This window comes from Jaculus jaculus, chromosome 8 (assembly GCF_020740685.1).
Source record: "Jaculus jaculus isolate mJacJac1 chromosome 8, mJacJac1.mat.Y.cur, whole genome shotgun sequence".
NCBI classification, from domain to species: Eukaryota; Metazoa; Chordata; class Mammalia; order Rodentia; family Dipodidae; genus Jaculus; species Jaculus jaculus.
The window spans coordinates 91,088,058-91,107,546 of NC_059109.1; the positions used below are offsets into that span (position 1 = coordinate 91,088,058).

Here is a 19,489-nt window from a genome sequence, read left to right on the forward strand (position 1 = left end):
TTCATAGTTTGTGAAGCCATTGAAATAATCAGGTTTATGAGTTTTTTGATGGCACATATAAAAATACAAAATTTATTCCAATAAATCCCAAGCTCAGATTTAAAACTTGGAGGAAACCTGCCCTGAAGATAACAAGTACAAAAACCTTTTGTTACAGTATAGAAATCCTATGCATATCATCAAAGAGCAGCAAACTAAAAGAAGAATGGGCATATGGTATAAAACATCACTTTGCAAATAGGCAAATAGGTGGGAAGATCAATCAAACCAAATATTTGATTACCAAAAAATAACTCTGTTTCCAATATAGTAAATAAGGTAACTGTTAATTTACTGACTGCCAGGAAGTTGAGGTAAGAGTGGGAGTGGAATAGTTGAAGCACAGCATTTGAGATCTTCTGAGAACCAAATGTTAAGAAGCAATTGGAAGCATTGGGGATTTCTTGGGGGATGTCTGTGATGAGTCAAGAGAAGGGGGAGTGGGAGTAAATAGGAAATCTTCAAACTGTGAGTCTGACACCTGGAAAAAAGAGAATAGGGTGAGAAGACCTCCAGACTGTAGTATTGCTCTGAGGATGTCTCAGCCAGGCAATAACCAGGAGCAAAGTCTCCCACCCCAACTAGAAAAGCCCATGTTGGGCAGAAGTACTGTGGCTCTGATGGCCCCTCCGTGCGCCAACACTAGCTCTGAGTGGCACAGTTACGGGGTGGAACTAGCATGTGTGTTGTACATCACAGGTGCAAAACCAACTACACTCCTCCCAGATAGCTTCTTGCTAGAAAGAATCCCAGTGGCCATAACAAAAGGACTTTAGCTTTTATCTTATTTATTTATATTAAACTTTTTCAATGAATATGCTTCAAATATTTTTTAAAAGAAAAAAATCAATAACCAACCCCATTGTTTTTCTTTCAATCTTCAAAGTACAGTGTGTTAAGATTTCTAAAATTAAGAGTCCAGTTGAGTTATTTTTATAAAGTATTATAACAACAGGGCTAGTCTTGAGAACTACCCCAATGGATAAGACTTGCTACATTGACCTGTGGAAAAATGTGCCAGGCTTGGAAACTTAGATAGTCATTGTTTTACAAGATAATTAAACAGCAGGTGCCCCTATAGAAGTATGGTGCCTCATTTCCAAAGCAAAATGAAAACAGAGGTACTCAAGTAGTTGGCAGTTCTACCTTAACTACTCTTTCCATCAATAATTAGCAACATGCAGAAGATAGAAAAGGGAACCTTTTTTTGCAACAGAGGGAAGGCTTCATAACGCCTTTTCTCCTTAACTAGAAAGCACTAGCATGAAGACATAGGAAATAATATGTAATATGTGCAGACCTAGAATCAGAAAGAGTGTGGGACAGGCCATGTAGTTCTGTGGTAAAGCCCCAGCTTAGCATGAAACCCAAGGCTTAGGCCCCACATCAAAAGTAAAAAATGAGAGAAAGAATGAAATAAAATCATCCATCTGCCTACTTTGGTTGCAAATGTCTTTGTACTTTAATGAAGAAAAATCTCAAGATACAATGTGACAAATTCCCTTATAAATGCAAAACTATATAATTCTTAAATTGAGATGACTCCCAGGATCATATCTGTATTATTCTTTTGGAAACAAAAAACAGGATGTCTCTTTGACAGATTTCTTCACAAGACAGTGAATGTTCTCACCTAAACATTTTAATTATAGCCATCCCAGAGTAAAGACTGAATTTTTCCAGCAAATGTATTTCCTAATATAGCCTGAGTTTTACTAGATGTGTGGTCAACAGCAACCTGCAACTGTAAAGCCTCCAAAAGTGGGTAGTGTTTTGGTCAATCTTAAGGGTACACATTCCATTTTCACTGAACAGGAACTTGGGTCTGTTACATAACAGATGAGTATGAGAACAACTGCCTGTACCATCTTCACAATGTATTTGAATTCTATCCATGTCATGTTTTCTCATTTAGATCACTGACAACTTTGCAATTTCTATCCAGTTGTGCTCTACTAACTTTTTCTATGCCTGACACTAAAAGTGCTGATTATTTCTGCCTCACAGCTGCTCAAAAGATCTCAACAGTTATCCTTCTAGAGAACCATTGCCCCACTGTTGGGTCAGGCCACATCTTTGCAGGTGTTTCAGCTGAACAATTGCACTGGGAGTTTCCTTGTGACTTTGTTTTATGTCCAGGTATCAGGAGATGACATGGATCACTGAGCCTGAAAGATGAACCTGGAGACATATAAAATCCTGGGACATTTATTCCCCTAGAAACTTTGTCTCCCAGGGAACTCCCCTTAAAGCAACTAACTAACATGAGATGTTCTAACCTTTTTCTCTTGTTCCTTTTCTTGATATTTTCTGGGTTATTTTTTATTTTTATTATTTTTGTTGTTGTTGTTCGATGGTTGAATTGGGGCTCTTTGAGAACTTCCCTAGGATGACTCCAAACTGAATAATGAAAACTCTTAACTACTGCTGTCTGGTACAGGAAAGATAAAAATCATGCCAATCCAGAGAGCCAGCCAACTGTCTTAAAAGTTTAATGGTACTTCAAAGAAGCCATTGAGGAAATACCCCTCTTATCAAATGTCCATTAAGAATTACTTGGGCTGCATAGTCCAGTGTGGTAGCGATTGGACACATGTGGTTATCTTATTGTATTTAAGTGAATTTCTATATGCTCACCAATGCTGAAGACAGCAAAAAATATGCACACAATTTTTAACTAGATATACTCATAAAGGCTTGCATACTAGGTCCAAGTTTGTTATCTTACTGGGTTTTGTTTTTGTAACCAGGTCGAGAATTTTAAGTTTTGTATTTCTTTACTTAGATGACATTGTAAAAAAGGTGATTGAACAGATCCTCAAGCATCCTACCTACCATTGATCACAAGTATCCAATCACTGATGTATCATGGCAAAAGAAAGCTTAATCTCTCTGCTCCTAACAGACAGTGTCATCAAGCAGAAGACTTTCTTGACTGCAAAAACACACAAGCATAGTGAGGGCAGAAGCACTTAGTCATGGGCAGGTGGTACCAGCCTTACAAGTGCCGCTGTCTACATGACTATGCGATGAAGATATTGATGCTTGTGAATATTTCCTAAGAAGTGCTTCACAAAAAACACTGTAGTGCTATGAAGTCCCAAGACACCAAACACACCCACAAATGTCACCCAGTACACTAAAAATTAATATTATTCTTAGTATAGCTGGACAAAATGGTCCTATGCTGCTTTTGAAATTAAAAGATTTGCTTAGAAATTGTATAGAGATCAGCAATTGATCCCTTTGCTAAACTAAGCTGGCATGCCATGGCAGAATCCAGCTTTTAGAAATGTGGATTTTGACTTGTTTGTTTTTACCTTTCCTTTCTCATTAATATTTCATTCATATGTCCAATGCTGATGGGCCAAACCCACTGCCTCCTCTCTCTCACACATATATACACACACATATTGGTCTCATATTGCCTGGAGACATAAGGAATGGAGTTTCTGAAATCTTGTCAGAGGGCTAATATACTGTTTTTAAACTTAAGAGAACTCCATCAGGAAAGAGAAATAGCTGAATAAACATTAGAATCACCATCCCTCTTGTACAAAGTGGGCATATTTCAGCCACCACTATTGCACTGCAGCCTGTGTGCCCTCTGCACCCTGGCACCTCCTTCTGCTCTTTTCTAACCTGGCATTCCTACATGCTTTTAACAGTTATTTGATTTGAATTGGCATCCCTATTTCCATCTGTATGTATAATGGTTCTTCATTGGATGGTATGTCAAAGTTGTCATGGTCTACATCAACTAGGACATGAAAGAAGCCGAACATTTAGGGAAATGCTATATTTTTTCCCCTTACACTCACCAATCCCTTCACCCAAGTATTCAACTTGACCCACAATTTATTGGGTTCTTAAAAAGGACGCTGGAACTAAGTCTTTAGAAAAGAAAATCATGAAGCCTAGAATGACTGCAATTGTAATTCAATGCTCAGTGCTGAGACAGGAGGATTGGAAGTTTGAGACAGGAGGATTGGGCTACAAAAAGAAAACAGGAAGGAGAAAAAGAAGGGAAGGAGGGAGGGAGGGAGGGAAGGAAGGAAGACTCTTCTTAGACAATAAACTCTAAAGGTTAAAAAATATCTTATAAGATATACCTGTACCTATATTATTCAGCAAAAGATCTCCTGTGCTCTGCAGTGATATCCTCTAAACTAGACTCTGAATTTTTCAAGCCAGTCATTTGAAAAGCATTCCAGAGAGAGAGTCCTAATTAGCTGAAATCTGTTCTTCATTCTAACTGAAAAGGAACACAAATAAGCCCACATTATTGAGATTCATAGTCTCCCTACTTTTGATTACTTGTGAGCCTAGCTTAGTTCTCCCAGTGACAATTTGCACTGCTCACATTTATGAGAAATTGTTTTAGGCAATTGTTTATGCCCTTAGGCTGAGAATGGCTTACCTGTTATATCTTAAGTATGTCTTTATTCTTAGAGGCACAGGAATGCATGCATGAAAATATAGATGAAATGAGAAATGAGGAAGTAATTAGGTCTTTAATTAGACAACCAAGACATCTCATTGCTGTTCTCCTTTAAAGGTCTTAAAAGCTACTTTAAAAAAATCCCTTCATTGAATAAGTAGTTACTTCAACTTGGTGACACTTTTGAAAAATAAGTTAAGTCACTGTATATAACACTGGAAAGGTAGAATTATGACTCATTGTTCCTTTTCTTGATCTTTTCTGGGCTATTTTTATTTTCATTACTTTTGTTGTTGTTGTTGTTCATTGGTTGAATTGGGGCTACTGATCTCTGTTTTGGACACATTGAGCTCAGTTCTGCCCTGAGCCGTGACATGGTAGTGTTCTGCTCCATCATCCCTCCTCCAATGAGAAGTGTATCTCCCTGCTCTCTGCTCATTGTTGCCCTTTAACATGCCCCCCCCCAAGCACCACCACATCAAAGACACTGGGAAATCAGGGTCCAGAAGACTGAAATGCCTTCCACAGCAAGTAAGTCATGGGGGATGAGAGAGGAGCTGAAACATCCTCATACTTTACAATATCGGTGTGCATGTGTTACTTTTTTTTTTTTTTTCCAGCTTCTGTGAATTAAATCCTGCCAAGAACAGACCATGGGCTACCTGTGGCTACACAGCTCTAGGGAAAGCAGGTCACAGCTGTTGTTCATTACCAGTTTTGTGTTGGTTTCCCCAGAGGAGAAAGAAGATGGATTCTATTTTCTACTTTTATTGGTTGAGAATACTTAAAAACCAAAAAGTTAGCTATTTTGAAATTGAAGCAGATTATTTCTCTACAAGTAATGAAGGGAATGCCTTAAGCCATGAATTAATGTTCTATTTTTCTTTCTCTTGGGATTCACTGGTGTGTAAGTGAATCCAGTGTACTGTTTCCCTAGATACTCAGAATCAAACAGGCCTTATGACCCCATCCCATCACGTCTGAACTACAAACTGTTCATCTCTTTCTACCTGTGCCTGCATAGGGCAGCGGCCACCACCTACCATAATGCATCCTCTTGGACCATGCATTGTAATATCTCCTTTTCTCTTCCAAATTCCATGTCGCATAGTCATTTCTCATGTTCTGTTGAAAACCCCCCAAAAAATTCATTCCACACTATCATCCCTTTGTCCTAACCAGAACAACTGGATCGTGTCGAAGAAGGCATGAACCATATCAACCAAGACATGAAGGAGGCCGAGAAAAATTTAAAAGATTTAGGGAAATGCTGTGGCCTTTTCATATGTCCTTGTAACAAGTAGGTACTGGGTACCAGCTCTGATCTGTGGCGTCCAGTTTTCTTTCTTTCTTTCTTTTCTTTTCTTTTTTTTTTTAATGTCAAAGTGAATGTCTGAAGTTTTGTCTTTTTTTTTCTTTGTCTTTTTCCATCTGCTTCATTCTGTGGGGATAAAATACTTGTGTTTAATCAGAACAACTGGAACGCATTGAGGAAGGGATGGACCAAATCAATAAGGACATGAAAGAAGCAGAAAAGAATTTGACGGACCTAGGAAAATTCTGCGGGCTTTGTGTGTGTCCCTGTAACAAGTAGGTGCTGCCTGCCTGCCTGAAGCTTTGGTTTTCCCAAGGCCCACCTCCAAGCCTTGACAAGCTCATTCCTGCGGGCTCACAGGCAGGATGAGCATGTGGCATGCAGAACAGATCAATACCGTCTCCAATGCATTCATCTCATAGCATAGATGATACTAGTAGGAATTACTGTTGATGCATTAAAAATCAGGCATACTACAGTGAGAGCTTCACTGTCAACAACCTTTATTGATGAACATTTCAACATTTTCCAAAATGTGTACTTATCAGCACCTGGGGAACTTTATTTTTCCTAATCCCAAGAACCCAAATCGCAGTTAGAAAAGGCTGTGGGTAAGTGTGGAGGCCAAGAAACATATATCTCAAGTATAAATTTTGCAGAAGTCTAAAGAAACAGGTAATTTGGCCCAAGAAAACCTCCATAAGTCAGAGAGCATGACATGACAGTTGCCACATATTGGTCCTAAGACGCTACAGCGGCACCCAATGCAGAGGCATGCCCTTCAGCAAGAAGTGCCCAAGGCTGGCCCAAACTGAACTAACCCCTCTCAAACTCTTCTCCTTGGAAGGTCTACCCGTACACTGGCTGAAATGTTGAAATGTGTAGATTTTGCATGCACGACATCACAAAATATTTAACTGTTCTCAAGGTTCGGCAACGCTTTCTTTGGAATGTAGCAGAAATGTGACATGTGGTTATAAAGGTTTGCAACCCAGAGAACCTGAAACTGAGGGTTCTGAAAGATAGTCTCATCTGGCTAGCAGTAGAAAAAAAATGCATGAGTGGATTGTCCAACATGCATTTGGAAAATTAAATTCATCCCCCAACCTTCCTCACCCCTCCTTCTTCCCCTTTAAAAAAAAAAAAGCCTTTTTTCCCCTAAAAGCTCCCCTGATCCTAGCTTCTAGACTAGAAATGGATGTCAATTTTTATTAGATTATGTGACCATTCATAGCCTTTAAACTTTGGAGTGGATTTAAAATATCCCACTTCCTGCTTAGGAGGGGGAGGGGCTCAATATCTCATGTGTTTTTTTTGTTTTTTTTTTTAAAGAATGATCTACAGTAAAGCCTGACTAACTGGAATCTAATTAACTGGAACCCTCAACTGCATAAAACTTTTGCCTCTTTCCAATTGTAGTTTTAAAAAAAGAAAGGGTTGGGGCATCCTAGCCAAGATTTAGGACAGAGTACAATTTATTTTTCAGAGCATCCAGCTACGTGGTTCTCCACTTTATAATCTCTACTTGCTTCTTTGGTTGTTTTTGTTTGTTTTAAGGTGAATAAATCAGACCTGGTCTTAAAGGAAAGACCATCAGACAGATCCATATAAACCAAAACCATTTGACTATGCCTATTTACCCAAAGACTCTTGGGGAGATAATGGGCTCAAGAATCTGACAATGGTTTTACCTGTTACCCTTGAAATAAAATTTTTCTCTGAGACCCACTTTTCACTAAATATGGTTCTCCAAAACAACTCATTGCCAAACATTCCAGTTAGTCAAGATTTGACTGTATGTTCTTTTCAGTTATAACTTGCCCCACATGAGATTTCCATCTGTTTGGGGTGAATTCCAACAGATATATCCCCCTTTATCAACTGTGTGTGAAGAAAGAGTGGAGACAGGGTCCCCCTAGGTTGGATCTTAAGATACTGAAGAAACATGACCGCAATTAATTCCACATTAAGTGGTCACGAATTCCTTAATGCGCAAGACACCCTGACTGAGCTTCAAAGCTTGCCTGAAGTTTTCCTGATTGTGTACAAATAATGCTTTCAAAACCATATGTCACAACGCAGTGGCTGGTGGTGCCCTGGACTAGCTGAGGGCTTTGCGCTGTCTCGGCATGTTTCGAAGGATTATGGTAGATGTCCGGCAGTGCTGTGAGTCTCTGTGGAGCATTGTGGTGCAGTGGTTTGCCTTCTTTTGGAAACGCATATTTCCCCTTCCTCTCACTTGCCAAAGATGGTATAGCAGACATTTTACATAGCAGAAAGCATCACGAAGTCCATAGAGCTTCTTTTAAACCAAAGAAAGAGGAAATGGGGAGCTGGACAGGGAAAAAGGCAAACTGTATTGAAATGTTTTTAAAGATCTTGTCCATTTGAATGGACACATGGCCCTTTGGCACAGTAAGTTTGTGATTTCTCAAAGGGCTGTGACATTACACAAAAAGTTGTAGGAGTTGCTGAAACTCCATTTCAAAACTTTTCAGTTTGTCACCATGGTTATGTGGTCCCCAATCTGCAAAGATTGAAGCCAATTCATTAGATGGCTTTGATCCTCTGGTGAAAGAAAGAAAGCAAAAAGAAGAAAAAAAAATTAAATCCTGGTGTCTTATAGTAATAAAACAAAGTGAAATGGTGCCAAAGGATGTCTCTTCGTTTTGGACTCAAAAGCATGTGGTTTCTACTATGCAAAGAACCTCAAAAACATCTTTGATTGCCTTAAATTACAACACACCCAGCAAAATGTGCTGTACATGTTTATATTGGGCACAACAGGTATGCCTGGATTTTAAGTCTTTCTCCAAGGCAGCTCAGTGAATACAGCCCATGGAGACCACACCAATTCTAAACCACTCACCCTGTCCCTGCCATAGCCCCAGGATAGTTTGAAGTAGGAGTTTGTATACCACTCTCTGCCCTGCCCTTTAACCCATCCAAGAAGCTACTGAACTGCGTTTCAAATCCTCATGAAGGCTATTACTGTCCTGCTAGCGCCTTTTTTGAGAATGGTCAACCTCTGGAGTAGTTTGGCTTAAATGAGAATGCTTCACTTTCTACTCATGCCTGTAGCTGGTGCATGAAGAAGAAATGGGGGGGGGGGATCTCCCTTCGGTGCTAGATGGCTTGTTCTCTCTTCTCTTTACCTGCATTCATTTCACTATGCTTTTACTTTTTGTCTCTGTGGACAAAGGTTTGTACATCAACTCTGGATGTATGGTGACTGTTTGGAAGTACCGATATATTATCAATTTCAAGTCACTGTAGAAGCAACTCAAAGGCCATCACCCTTGGCCTACCACCATTCCTCTAAGGTCTTCATGGAAGTGCTGGAAATGTAGTTCCACATATGTGTTGGGGGGAATGTATTCAACAGGGCTCTTTCCATGATGGTGTGTAAAAACTTGATCAAGTATGTTTTTCTTGATGACACTGTGTCACTGTGGTATGATGTATGTACACACTCAACTTGGCAGTCTTGTTTTGTGTCTGTCTGCCAGTATGTTTCTCTGTGTTTTTTTTGTCTCAAAATATAGACATGCCAGAGATGGAACTGAATGTTCTCCAGCTATAGTAGTCCTTATCTTAAATCCAATTAAACCACAAACCAAAGATTAGAGTCTTGACCACTGCTATTGGTTCAATTGGAAATGAAATGCTGAGTAGTTGAGGCATGGTGGTGGCCAACTGTTTGGGTCCAAATTATGATATATCGGTATTCTCTAGTACCTCAATTTAAAACTCATTTGCTTGGTTCAGTTCTTCACTTGAAGAAATGACAATTGCTGTGAGCTTGTTGCTCCACCCTGTGCCTTGTCACTCACCCTCTTTTTTGCATAGGCTTAAATCAAGTGATGCTTACAAAAAAGCCTGGGGCAATAATCAGGATGGAGTGGTGGCTAGCCAGCCTGCCCGTGTGGTGGATGAACGGGAGCAGATGGCCATCAGTGGTGGCTTCATCCGCAGGTGAGTTTCATGTAATTTTCTGTTGTTGGATAACTGACCACTCTACCATTTTATGACTCATGAATCTGAATGTTTCCTGAGAGTTTCTTCCACAAACCCTTTCTGGGCTCATTCTAAGGACTACATGCAACGAGGACAGGGATGATCCAAGAGGCCTCACTCACTTGTCTGGGCCTTGGCTGTGCTGTCAGTGGGGCATCTCTACCTTCATGGGATCTTCCAGAAGAAGAGCCCAGGCTTCTGAGTTATGCTAGCAATATATCAGGGGGACAAGTTCTTGTACTAAACACTCTACAACCTATGACTTGTGTTGTATTTGCCATTTTCACTAGACCAAAAAAATCATATGACTACATCCAGAATCAGAGTAGCTGTCAACAGGTATCTCATTATCTATTTAATTTAACCAAGTTGATTAGAGAAGAGGAGGAGTACCAGGAAGTAATAACCACTTAGTCCTCAAGAGACAGAAGAAGAAATGGTTATGAGGCCCCAACAATTATGACTTTGGTTGGGGGCTGTAGGTAGAGAAACACAGCCATAGTCAAAGCTAGTATGGAATGGAAGTGGAGAGCATCCCCTGGCTTTGCTTGCCCTTTGATCTCCTTCACACCATTAGCCAAAGCCTAATGGGAACCAGAGTGTAAGAGACACTGGTGATACAGTTATGGAAGTCAGCCTCTTGAGGCCTGGAGCAAAGAAGGTCAAAGAGTGGGTTTGGAATGAAAATAGAGAATAACTGGCTGCTTACTAATCATTTTGTGGTGATCTACAAGCAAAACCTAATTTAAATATCTGTTTTTAAAACTTCAAGTTATACAGGTCAGCCATAGAACTCACGTCTGAGGAGATTTTAACTCAGATCTGAGATCGCAACATAGAATAACAGCCACATATGTTTTGTGTGAAAAGAAACAGTCTTTATGTCTTAGAGGACTCAGGAGAGGAGTGGGTAATTGCTGGCACAACTGTCTATTCACAAGCTGTTTAGCCGTGGTTGGCCAATAAATACTGTTGTGATCCAAATGCTGGGCGTGTTCATAAGGTACATTGTCTAGATACATACCTAGAGCCTCCCAGGTGGCAGTTCTGTTCCTGCCACTATCTTCTCCCAGGGAATTAGACCAAATTAGATCAGTGGTTCTTAAGCCAATGCTTGTACCTTAGAATCAACTGAGGAGATGAGAGAGAGGGGTAAAAAAGAGAGAGAGAGAAAGAGAAAGGGAGAGAAAGAAAGGAAGAAGGAGTGCCTATACCCAATCCACACCAACTGAGTCAAAATCTTTTTTTTCTTTTTGTTTTTCTCAGCCAAGGCCTTACTCTAACCCAGTCTGACTTGAAACTCATTCTATAGCCCAGACTGGCCTGAAACTCAGAGAGATTCTCCTACCTCAGCCTCCTGAGTGCTGGGACTCAAGGAATGCACCACCATGCAGGGCTCTGAAACAAAGTCTGATACATGCGGCACAGCATCTGTGGTTTGTAGCATTCAGGTGACTTATTATGTATTAAGCACTGGGAACCACTGAACTAAAGGAACATCTTTGTTGCTGACAATCATTTAAATAACCTTCTTCCCTAAGCTAAGAAGTTCTCCCTTAGCTACTGAATTTTCTTTGAACTGGACTGCTATAAAAATCATAATGGAGCCCCACATGGTGGCAAAAGCCTCTAAACCCAGCACTTGGGAGTGTGAGGCAGGAAGATCAAGAGTGCAAGTATATCTTGGGTTTCATAGAGGAATGATACATCACAAAACAATACAATCTACCTTGGGAGTTGCCAAAGATAAATGATTTAACTCCTCTTAATTTTTTTAGCACATTGACTGTAGTAGACAGCCACATGTCACTGGGATGAACCTCCAAACCAGGCACAGTTATGGAAGAAGGGGTTTATATGAAGCTTGCAGATCTAGGGGAAGTTCCATAATGGCAAAAGAAGCTGGCCTGCTTTCACAGGTCCAATCAGAGAGAGAGAAGCCACAAGCCATACCAGCACTACCAAGAAGCAAGCAAGCACACTTCATGAACTCTGGGCAGAATTCAAGCACTCTGCATCTCTTTAGACCAGAACTCCAAATCCACCCCCACACCTTAGGCTGGACACTAGGATCCACCTACAGTGACATCTCCTCCAGCCAGGTGGCTACAGATTTAAATTTAAAACTTCAATGAAATCTTGAATATATTGGGGGCCATCCATTCAAACTACCACATTGCCATAAGTAGTAGAAAAATTCTAAAACAAGTGCTTGCTGTTTACAATAAAGTACCTTCTTAGCCTTCAAGCTGCACTATGTAAAGTGATGATACCTCATGAACCAACTCCTTCTGCCCTATTCCTTCCTTACTCAAACTGAAACAATAATCTTTTATCACATTTTTCTATCCTGGAATCACCCATTCACAATGCTACTACAAGTTCCATGGTATTACAGTATGAGGAAATAAAAGTCATCTTTAACAAATTAGCTCCCTTTTAAGTTCTTGGGAGCAAGCAGGATTAAGACGATACTTATCATTGCTGAACCAAATGGTATTGATTTTAAACAGGGAAAGAAAAGCAGGGGAATTCTCTACCTGAGCAGAATGCTTCCTCATTTGCTTCAATCTCTAAGTCCTGGGGCTTTAGGGTTCGGGGGGGAAAAAATCAATCTCTATGTAATTCTACCTCCATTTGTTGACCTAGAGTCACTACAACTAAGTTATTTTGTCCTTAAAAAATAAAAATGGGGGCTGGAGAGATGGCGTAGCGGTTAAGCGCTTGCCTGTGAAGCCTAAGGACCCCGGTTCGAGGCTTGGTTCCCCAGGTCCTACGTTAGCCAGATGCACAAGGGGGTGCACGCGTCTGGAGTTCGTTTGCAGAGGCTGGAAGCCCTGGCGCGCCCATTCTCTCTCTCCCTCTATCTGTCTTTCTCTCTGTGTCTGTCGCTCTCAAATAAATAAAAAATTTAAAAATAAATAAATAAATAAATAAATAAAAATGGGAGGGTTGGAGATATAGCTCAGCAGTTAAGGCACTTGCCTGCAAAGCCTAACAACCCTGGTTCAATTCCCCAGTACCTATCACATAAAGCTAGATGCACAAAGTGGGACATGCATCTAGAGTTGGTTTGCAGTGACTGGAGGCACTGGAATGCCCATTCTCTCTGTCTCTCTGATCTCTCTACTTGCATGTATGTATATATATATATATATATATATATATATATATATATATATAATTTAAACATAAATAAAAGCAGGGGCCAAGGAGATGGCTCTGTAGTTTAAAACCCTTGCTAGCAAACCCTGATGGCCTAGGTTTGATTCTTCATCCAGCCATGTTCAGCTGAATGGGAACTGATTTGCAGAAACAAGTACACATAAGCCAATGCTTGTACCTTAGAATCAACTGAGGAGATGAGAGAGAGGGAAAAAAAGAGAGAGAGAGAAGAGAAAGGGAGAGAAAGAAAGGAAGAAGGAGTGCACGTGCACAAACACACATGCATGTAAAAAAATAAAAAAATGTAAAATAAAATAAAAATTGGGATATTCAAGAGAGAAATGGTATGATAGCAGAAGTCAGAAACATGTATAAATTAAAGCTGGGTGTGGTGGTGCACGCCTTTAATCCCAGCACTCGGGAGACAGAGGTAAGAGGATTACGGTGAGTTCAAGGCCAGCTGGAGCTACAGAGTGAGTTCCAAGTCAACCTGTGCTAGAGTGAGACCCTACCTCAGAAACAAAGAAAAAGAAACAATTATCAGTCAATCTATTTAACATGTGTTTCTTAACACTATAAATTTAAAGCAGGTATAGTGGTGTACACACCTGTAAGCCCAGAACTCAGAAGGCTGAAGCAGGTGGATCACAAATTCTTAGCCAGCCTTGCAGCCTTGGCTACATAACCAAACCTTGGAAGGTGGGGAGGAGAGACTTCAAAGGTATTCAAAGTGCAATTTTTATGTTGAATGTTTTGAATTTTTAAATTTATTTTTTTCTTCTACAAGCCTAGGATCAAACCCATGTCCTTACTCTTGCTTGGCAAGTACTCTATCACTAAGCCACACCTTGAGTTCAAAACAAATTTTAAACAAAATTTAACTTAAAACAAAATTTAAAGTTACTTTTAGTTTTTTAGTTTTTTTTAACTTTTTTTTAAACTTTCTGTTTTGAGGCAGGGTCTCACTCTAGCTCTGGTGGCTGACCTAGCTAGAACTCACTCTGTACCCCAAGATGGCTTTAAGTTCACAGAGGTTCTTCTACCTCAGCTTCCCACATGCTGGGATGAAAGGTGTGAGTCACCCCACCTGGCTAAAGTTAAATCCTAATGTATAAAAGTTCCAGTAGGTTCTTTACTGACTGGAGGTAAGGATAGATGAAAGGGATCCCTCATAGCCTATCTGTTAGCACCAGGTCCTCAGTATCAGCTCTCTTTCTACTAGCTATCTTTTAAAAATCTCTCTCTGGCTCTTAGGGTAACAAATGATGCCCGAGAAAATGAAATGGATGAAAACCTGGAGCAGGTGAGCGGCATCATTGGCAACCTCCGTCACATGGCCCTGGACATGGGCAACGAGATCGATACGCAGAACCGCCAGATCGACAGGATCATGGAAAAGGTGAGTGTGGCAGTCAGCAGGCTGCTCCTGAGTGTCGCTTCTGAAGTCGCCACCAGGAAGCCTAACAGACATGATGAGGCCCTCAGCCCCTGACCCTGCATTTGGGCACACTAGATGCTGGGTGTTTTGTCCTTAATTTTCCAAGACAAAAGTACAAGATTCCAGAACAAGACAGGAATGAAGATCAAATGTAATTTAGGTTTTGATTTGGAACACAGGGCCTTGAGTATGCTAGACATGCTCTACCACTGAGCTATGTCTCCAGCCAGGAATGGAGAATTTAGTCAGCATATATTTCTCAAAGGCTTCTACATGCTAAGCATTGTGCTAGACACTGCAGGACATAGGAATATGAGGGAAATTCCATTGCTGCTGCCAAGAAATTCACAGCTTCTGGGAGGCAATTAATCACCAGATGAATTTACTAATACAAAAAAAACATAATCTGCTGAGAGATCCACAGATCCATGCTTAACAGGTTTAGAGGAGGAATGGCTTCAAGGAGGAAGAGAGAGGGAAAATCTCAGAAAAAAAAAAAATTGCATTTGATGGGCTAGAGGCAGCAGCAGGACTCTTGCCTAGCATGTGCAAAGCCCTGTATTCAATACTCAGTATTGTCAAAAAATCAAAAGCTGCACAAAGTTGAATAGTGACAGTTAGTTAGGAGTTTGTCAAATGGAAATGATGATGTAATGTAGTCAGGAAACAGGGGAACAAATATTGATCAGTTGAGCCAGAAGATGAGCATGACATTTGTTGTGACAAGTGGCCAAGACTTAATGAGTTAGAGAAGACCTGGGTTCCATTTCTAATCCAACAATTCATATCCCCAAATCTCAAAATAGCAACTGAATACCCAGGATATCAGCCCTGTGTATAAGACCTCGGTGCCAGCAAGGGCCATGAGGAAGACCAAGAGAAGAGGTTGGACAGGATGGGTTTTGAGCATACAATTAGAAGATGGCAGAAAGAAACACAGAAAAGTATCTCTAAAATGATTTACTGTGCCCAAATCTGATATTTGTATGATAACCATACAAACCTGGCATAACTCCTCTTTCCTTGTACTCTACCTCTGTGTATCGATCTCGTAAAATGTATAAACACCAGGAAGGAGAGATAGATACATAGTCTTAACAGCAATTGTATATGTTCACATTTTTTTTTTTTTTTGGCAGATCTTATACTGTGTCTGTTCTCTATGAGATACTGATGTCCTTAATCTGAAATCCTCATTTTTTTCATAATAATTTATTCCACTTCTAGGAGTAGAATTGGAAATTTTTAGGTCTTTTAAGTCTCAAAGCTAGCTAATAGTTTTTAGGTGCTTAGTCAGCTTCTGGCATCTTACTGTGTTATGTGGCTCCAGAGAAATAATATCCAGTTGCATGGTGTTTTGCTGAGCTGTACAAATGTCAGAGTTGGCTGGCACAGCACTTGAGCTTTGCTGATGTCTGTAAGCTCTGGCATGCTTGCCGTCATTAAGAAGCGTTCAAAGTTATGTGAGACAATGGGCTATAGAACAATCCACAGAGGTTCAGAAAGGATGGCAGTCGACACAACCTGACCAAAGCCATTATAGCCAGAAAAAAAATAAACTAAGAAGTATTGCTGACCTGCATCCCAATAGCAAAGTGATTTGAGAAAACAGGAGGAATCCGTTTTGTTTAATGGACCACATTTATTTGGAAGCAAGCAGATAATGCATCAAAGCCAATTAGCGTTCCCAGGGGAGAGGTTTTACTAATAGTGGAGTCAAATTCTTACAGAGTCGGTTGTATTTGGGATAAGAAAAATTGTTCCTGGAAAGGCATGTGATCAAGGAGATTCTGCCACCTTGGCAGTTTGAGTTGTTATCTTTATGAAGAACCTCTTATTCTAGGCAGAGTATACTATACTGACAAAGATACACATGGATGGAATTTAGTCAACACCCAGGCAAGTGGATGGGAAATAGTAGTTCTAGTTCTAGTTTGTATCATTCCTTGACTGCTATGTCATTGAAGCAGTTGGGAAAAAGCCTCATTGCCTTTGAAGAATTAGTTCTTTTCAGTCAACATTTTTAATAGCAACCTACCCTTTTATTTCAAAATCATAATCTAGGCATGATTCAAGGGTGCCCAATCTTTTGCAACATGACACTGCCCTCTATAAATGTGTTGGGCCATATTTCATAGCTATCCTGGGACACACACCTAATAGAACACACTTGTACCCAAAAGGGTCACATTACTGAGCTTCACAATTATTAATAGACTCTCATCTTCATGTGCAACTTCTGGTGTCTGATAACAGCATTGACAATCTCCTAAATATGTAAGATTAATTTAAAATCACAGAATAGGAGCAAGGTGAATCTTGTTACACTTCTCCTGAGCGAATCTATGGCCTTCACCCAACTCCAACTATCATGATCTTTTCTCATCACTTTAGTGAAGTTTGGGAAGTTCAACAATGAGATTTTTGTTATATCCCCATCGACTTCTAAGAAATTGTTCTGTCTTTAAAAACTCTATTTTCTGCTTAAGGATATTAATACATATAGTCATTAAAGCATACAATTCTTCAAGAAGAGTAGAAATTGGATATGTTTATATCTCAGGCTTTCTGTGAACTGTTGCTAAGGAAACAACAGTGATATTCAAAGATTGTGTAAAGCTGTGAGTGGAAGATGCCTGGCACACACAGAGAAACAATGAGACAATCCTCTAGTCCTTCTATGGTGGGGAAACATAGCGCTTGAGAACTCAGGTCTTGAGCTTTCACAGGGTTTTTCTGTCTACCACATCTGTGACCAGCCACCCATATTTGAAAGACAGAAGAGTTCACGCTTGGAGTCAGAATGGGTTGGGGAATGAGGTAGTGAACATTAAGTCTAAGCAGGGCATGAACATGATTTGCCATGGTCTGAAACTGAGAAGGTTTCTAGAGTGCTCAGAAAGGTGGACTAAATCACTCCTTCTAACCACTTCCTGGCTCCCTGTGAGCATTCTGGTCTCACAAGGGAAAGTCATGTAGCGCATGGTGAGTATGTCAGCAAGCCTTTGAGTCTCAAAATACATATCTGAAAAGTGGAATGAGTTAGCCTTCATAAACAAAGCCCTTAAGTATATATAAACAGGCTGAACTCAGAGGCATCCTCCAAATGCCAGGAGGACATCTAAACAATTCTATCAAGGGCTTTTTTTTCTGAAATGTGTTCTTTCTTTCATATAACATGAAAAAAGATGTGGTATCTTTTTAGTCACACATTGTAGAGGCTGGAATTTTAATGTGTTTCAGAAAGAACTTAAGAGGAAGTCACAGGTGCCACTGAACAAAGGAATTCCAGCTCCTCCTGTGACCTTTGAGAATATCCAAAGAATGGCCTCATGCTCTACTTTGATTGCCCCTGGGTCACTGATGACAGCTTTGGCAGGGCATTCATAGAAATGCAATTGCCGTTAAAATGGGTAGTCTTTCCTCTTTGAGCTTTTCTTGGGGTTAAGTCTGGAAACAACATAATTCAGTCTTCTGGAACATTTCAAACTAATCTAAGCTAGGCTGGAGAGATGGCTTAGTGGTTAAGGCGCTTGCCTGCAAAGCCAAAGGACCCAGGTTTGATTCCCCAGAACCCATGTAAGCCAGACTCACAAAGTGGCACATGTATCTGCAGTGGCTAGAGGCCCTGCCATGCTCATTCTCTCTCACTCCCTTAAATATCTATTTCTAAAGAAAGTAAACCAGTCTGTCTGGTTGTATGCATGCCTTTATTCCCAGTACTCAGGAGGCAGAGATAGGAGGATCACTGTGACTTGGAGGCCAGCCTGGGAGTACAGTGTGAGTTCCAGGTCAGCCTGGGCTACAAGGAGACACTACTTCACCAAAAAAAAAAAAAAAAAAACCTAGTTCTGTTTCCTCTACCACCTCAAAGCTTTCTCCTGTGCCCAGGTAGCAGAGTTACAGATGATGGGCAAAACAACAACCTAAACAACTACTGCCTTCTCTGTTTGCTGACTCATCTTTTCTGCAGTGAGAAAAACAGTTAATTTACTCTGGGGTGGGGTGAGTGGTTAAAGGTCTTGTCTGGCAGTAACTCTGGGTTTCACACTATCCTCTGGGTTTCATGTAACCCAAGCAGTGGAGTAGTCAACCAAGAGGCTGAAGTGAACAAGATACAAAATTATGTTAAATGTGCCTTTATGAAAGACAAATTCATTTTCAAGTTCATGGAAGCAAGTCTTCATAAGGAGGTTAAAAGGTAATAAGCATCCCAAAGCATGTCAGGTTTTCACCTGCTAATAGTAACTATAAGAAATGGTACTCTGAGCACTTAAGTTTTGAAAGACTTTTCTAAGGCCCATACTATAAGTTACCTTTCTTGTTGTTGTGACAAAATACATTTCTAAAGAGCAACTTAAGAGCTGGAGAGATGGCTTAGTGGTTAAGGCGTATGCCTGCAAAGCCAAAGGACCCACATAAGCCAGATGCATAAGGGAGCACATGCATCTGGAGTTCATTAGTAGTGGCTGGAGGCCCTGGATCACCCATTCTCTCTCTCTGTCCCTCTCTCATTCTCTGCATCTTTCTCTCTCAAATAAATAAGTAAATAGAATATATGCCTTTAAAAAGCAACTTAAGGTTTATTTCCTCTTTTTTCAGCTTATGGTTACAGCCCATCATGTCACAGGTAGTGTGGTGGCAGGAGCATGAAGCTGCTGGTCACACTGTGTCCACAATCAGGAAGAAGAGAGCAGGGAATGCTGATGCTCCGCTTGCTTTCTCCTTTTAGTTCTGTCCAGGACCCCAACCCATGGAATGGTGCTGTCCAAAGTTAGGATGTGTCTTTCCAGCCCAGAATTTAATCTAGAAACTCCTTCACATTCTCAGACATTTGTTTCCTGGGTGATGCTAGATTCAATCATGTTGATAATCATATATATATATATATATATATATATATATATATATATATATGCACACATACATACATATACATATACATATATATACATATGTATATATATACATGCACACACACTCAAGTATATGTTTATATATATGATATATATGCCACATATATGTCAAATATATATATAATACTCAATAAATCCTTCAATGTAAGTCTACATAA

The 19,489-nt window shown here is 40.2% G+C and overlaps 1 protein-coding gene across 3 annotated transcripts in view; it reads left to right on the forward strand.

Annotated features, from left to right (window-relative positions):
* Snap25 (synaptosome associated protein 25) overlaps window positions 1–19,489 on the forward strand; it is an 87,842-nt gene that overhangs the window by 66,023 nt on the left and 2,330 nt on the right. For 2 of the 3 annotated variants that reach the window (XM_045157739.1, XM_004661522.2), the window contains exons 5-7: window positions 5,663–5,780; window positions 9,645–9,770; window positions 14,232–14,376. In XM_045157739.1, coding sequence (XP_045013674.1) covers window positions 5,663–5,780; window positions 9,645–9,770; window positions 14,232–14,376 — 389 coding nt within the window. Of the gene's footprint in view, window positions 1–5,662; window positions 5,781–5,952; window positions 6,071–9,644; window positions 9,771–14,231; window positions 14,377–19,489 lie in introns of all 3 variants that reach the window. The other variant, XM_004661521.2, reaches the window with a different exon arrangement.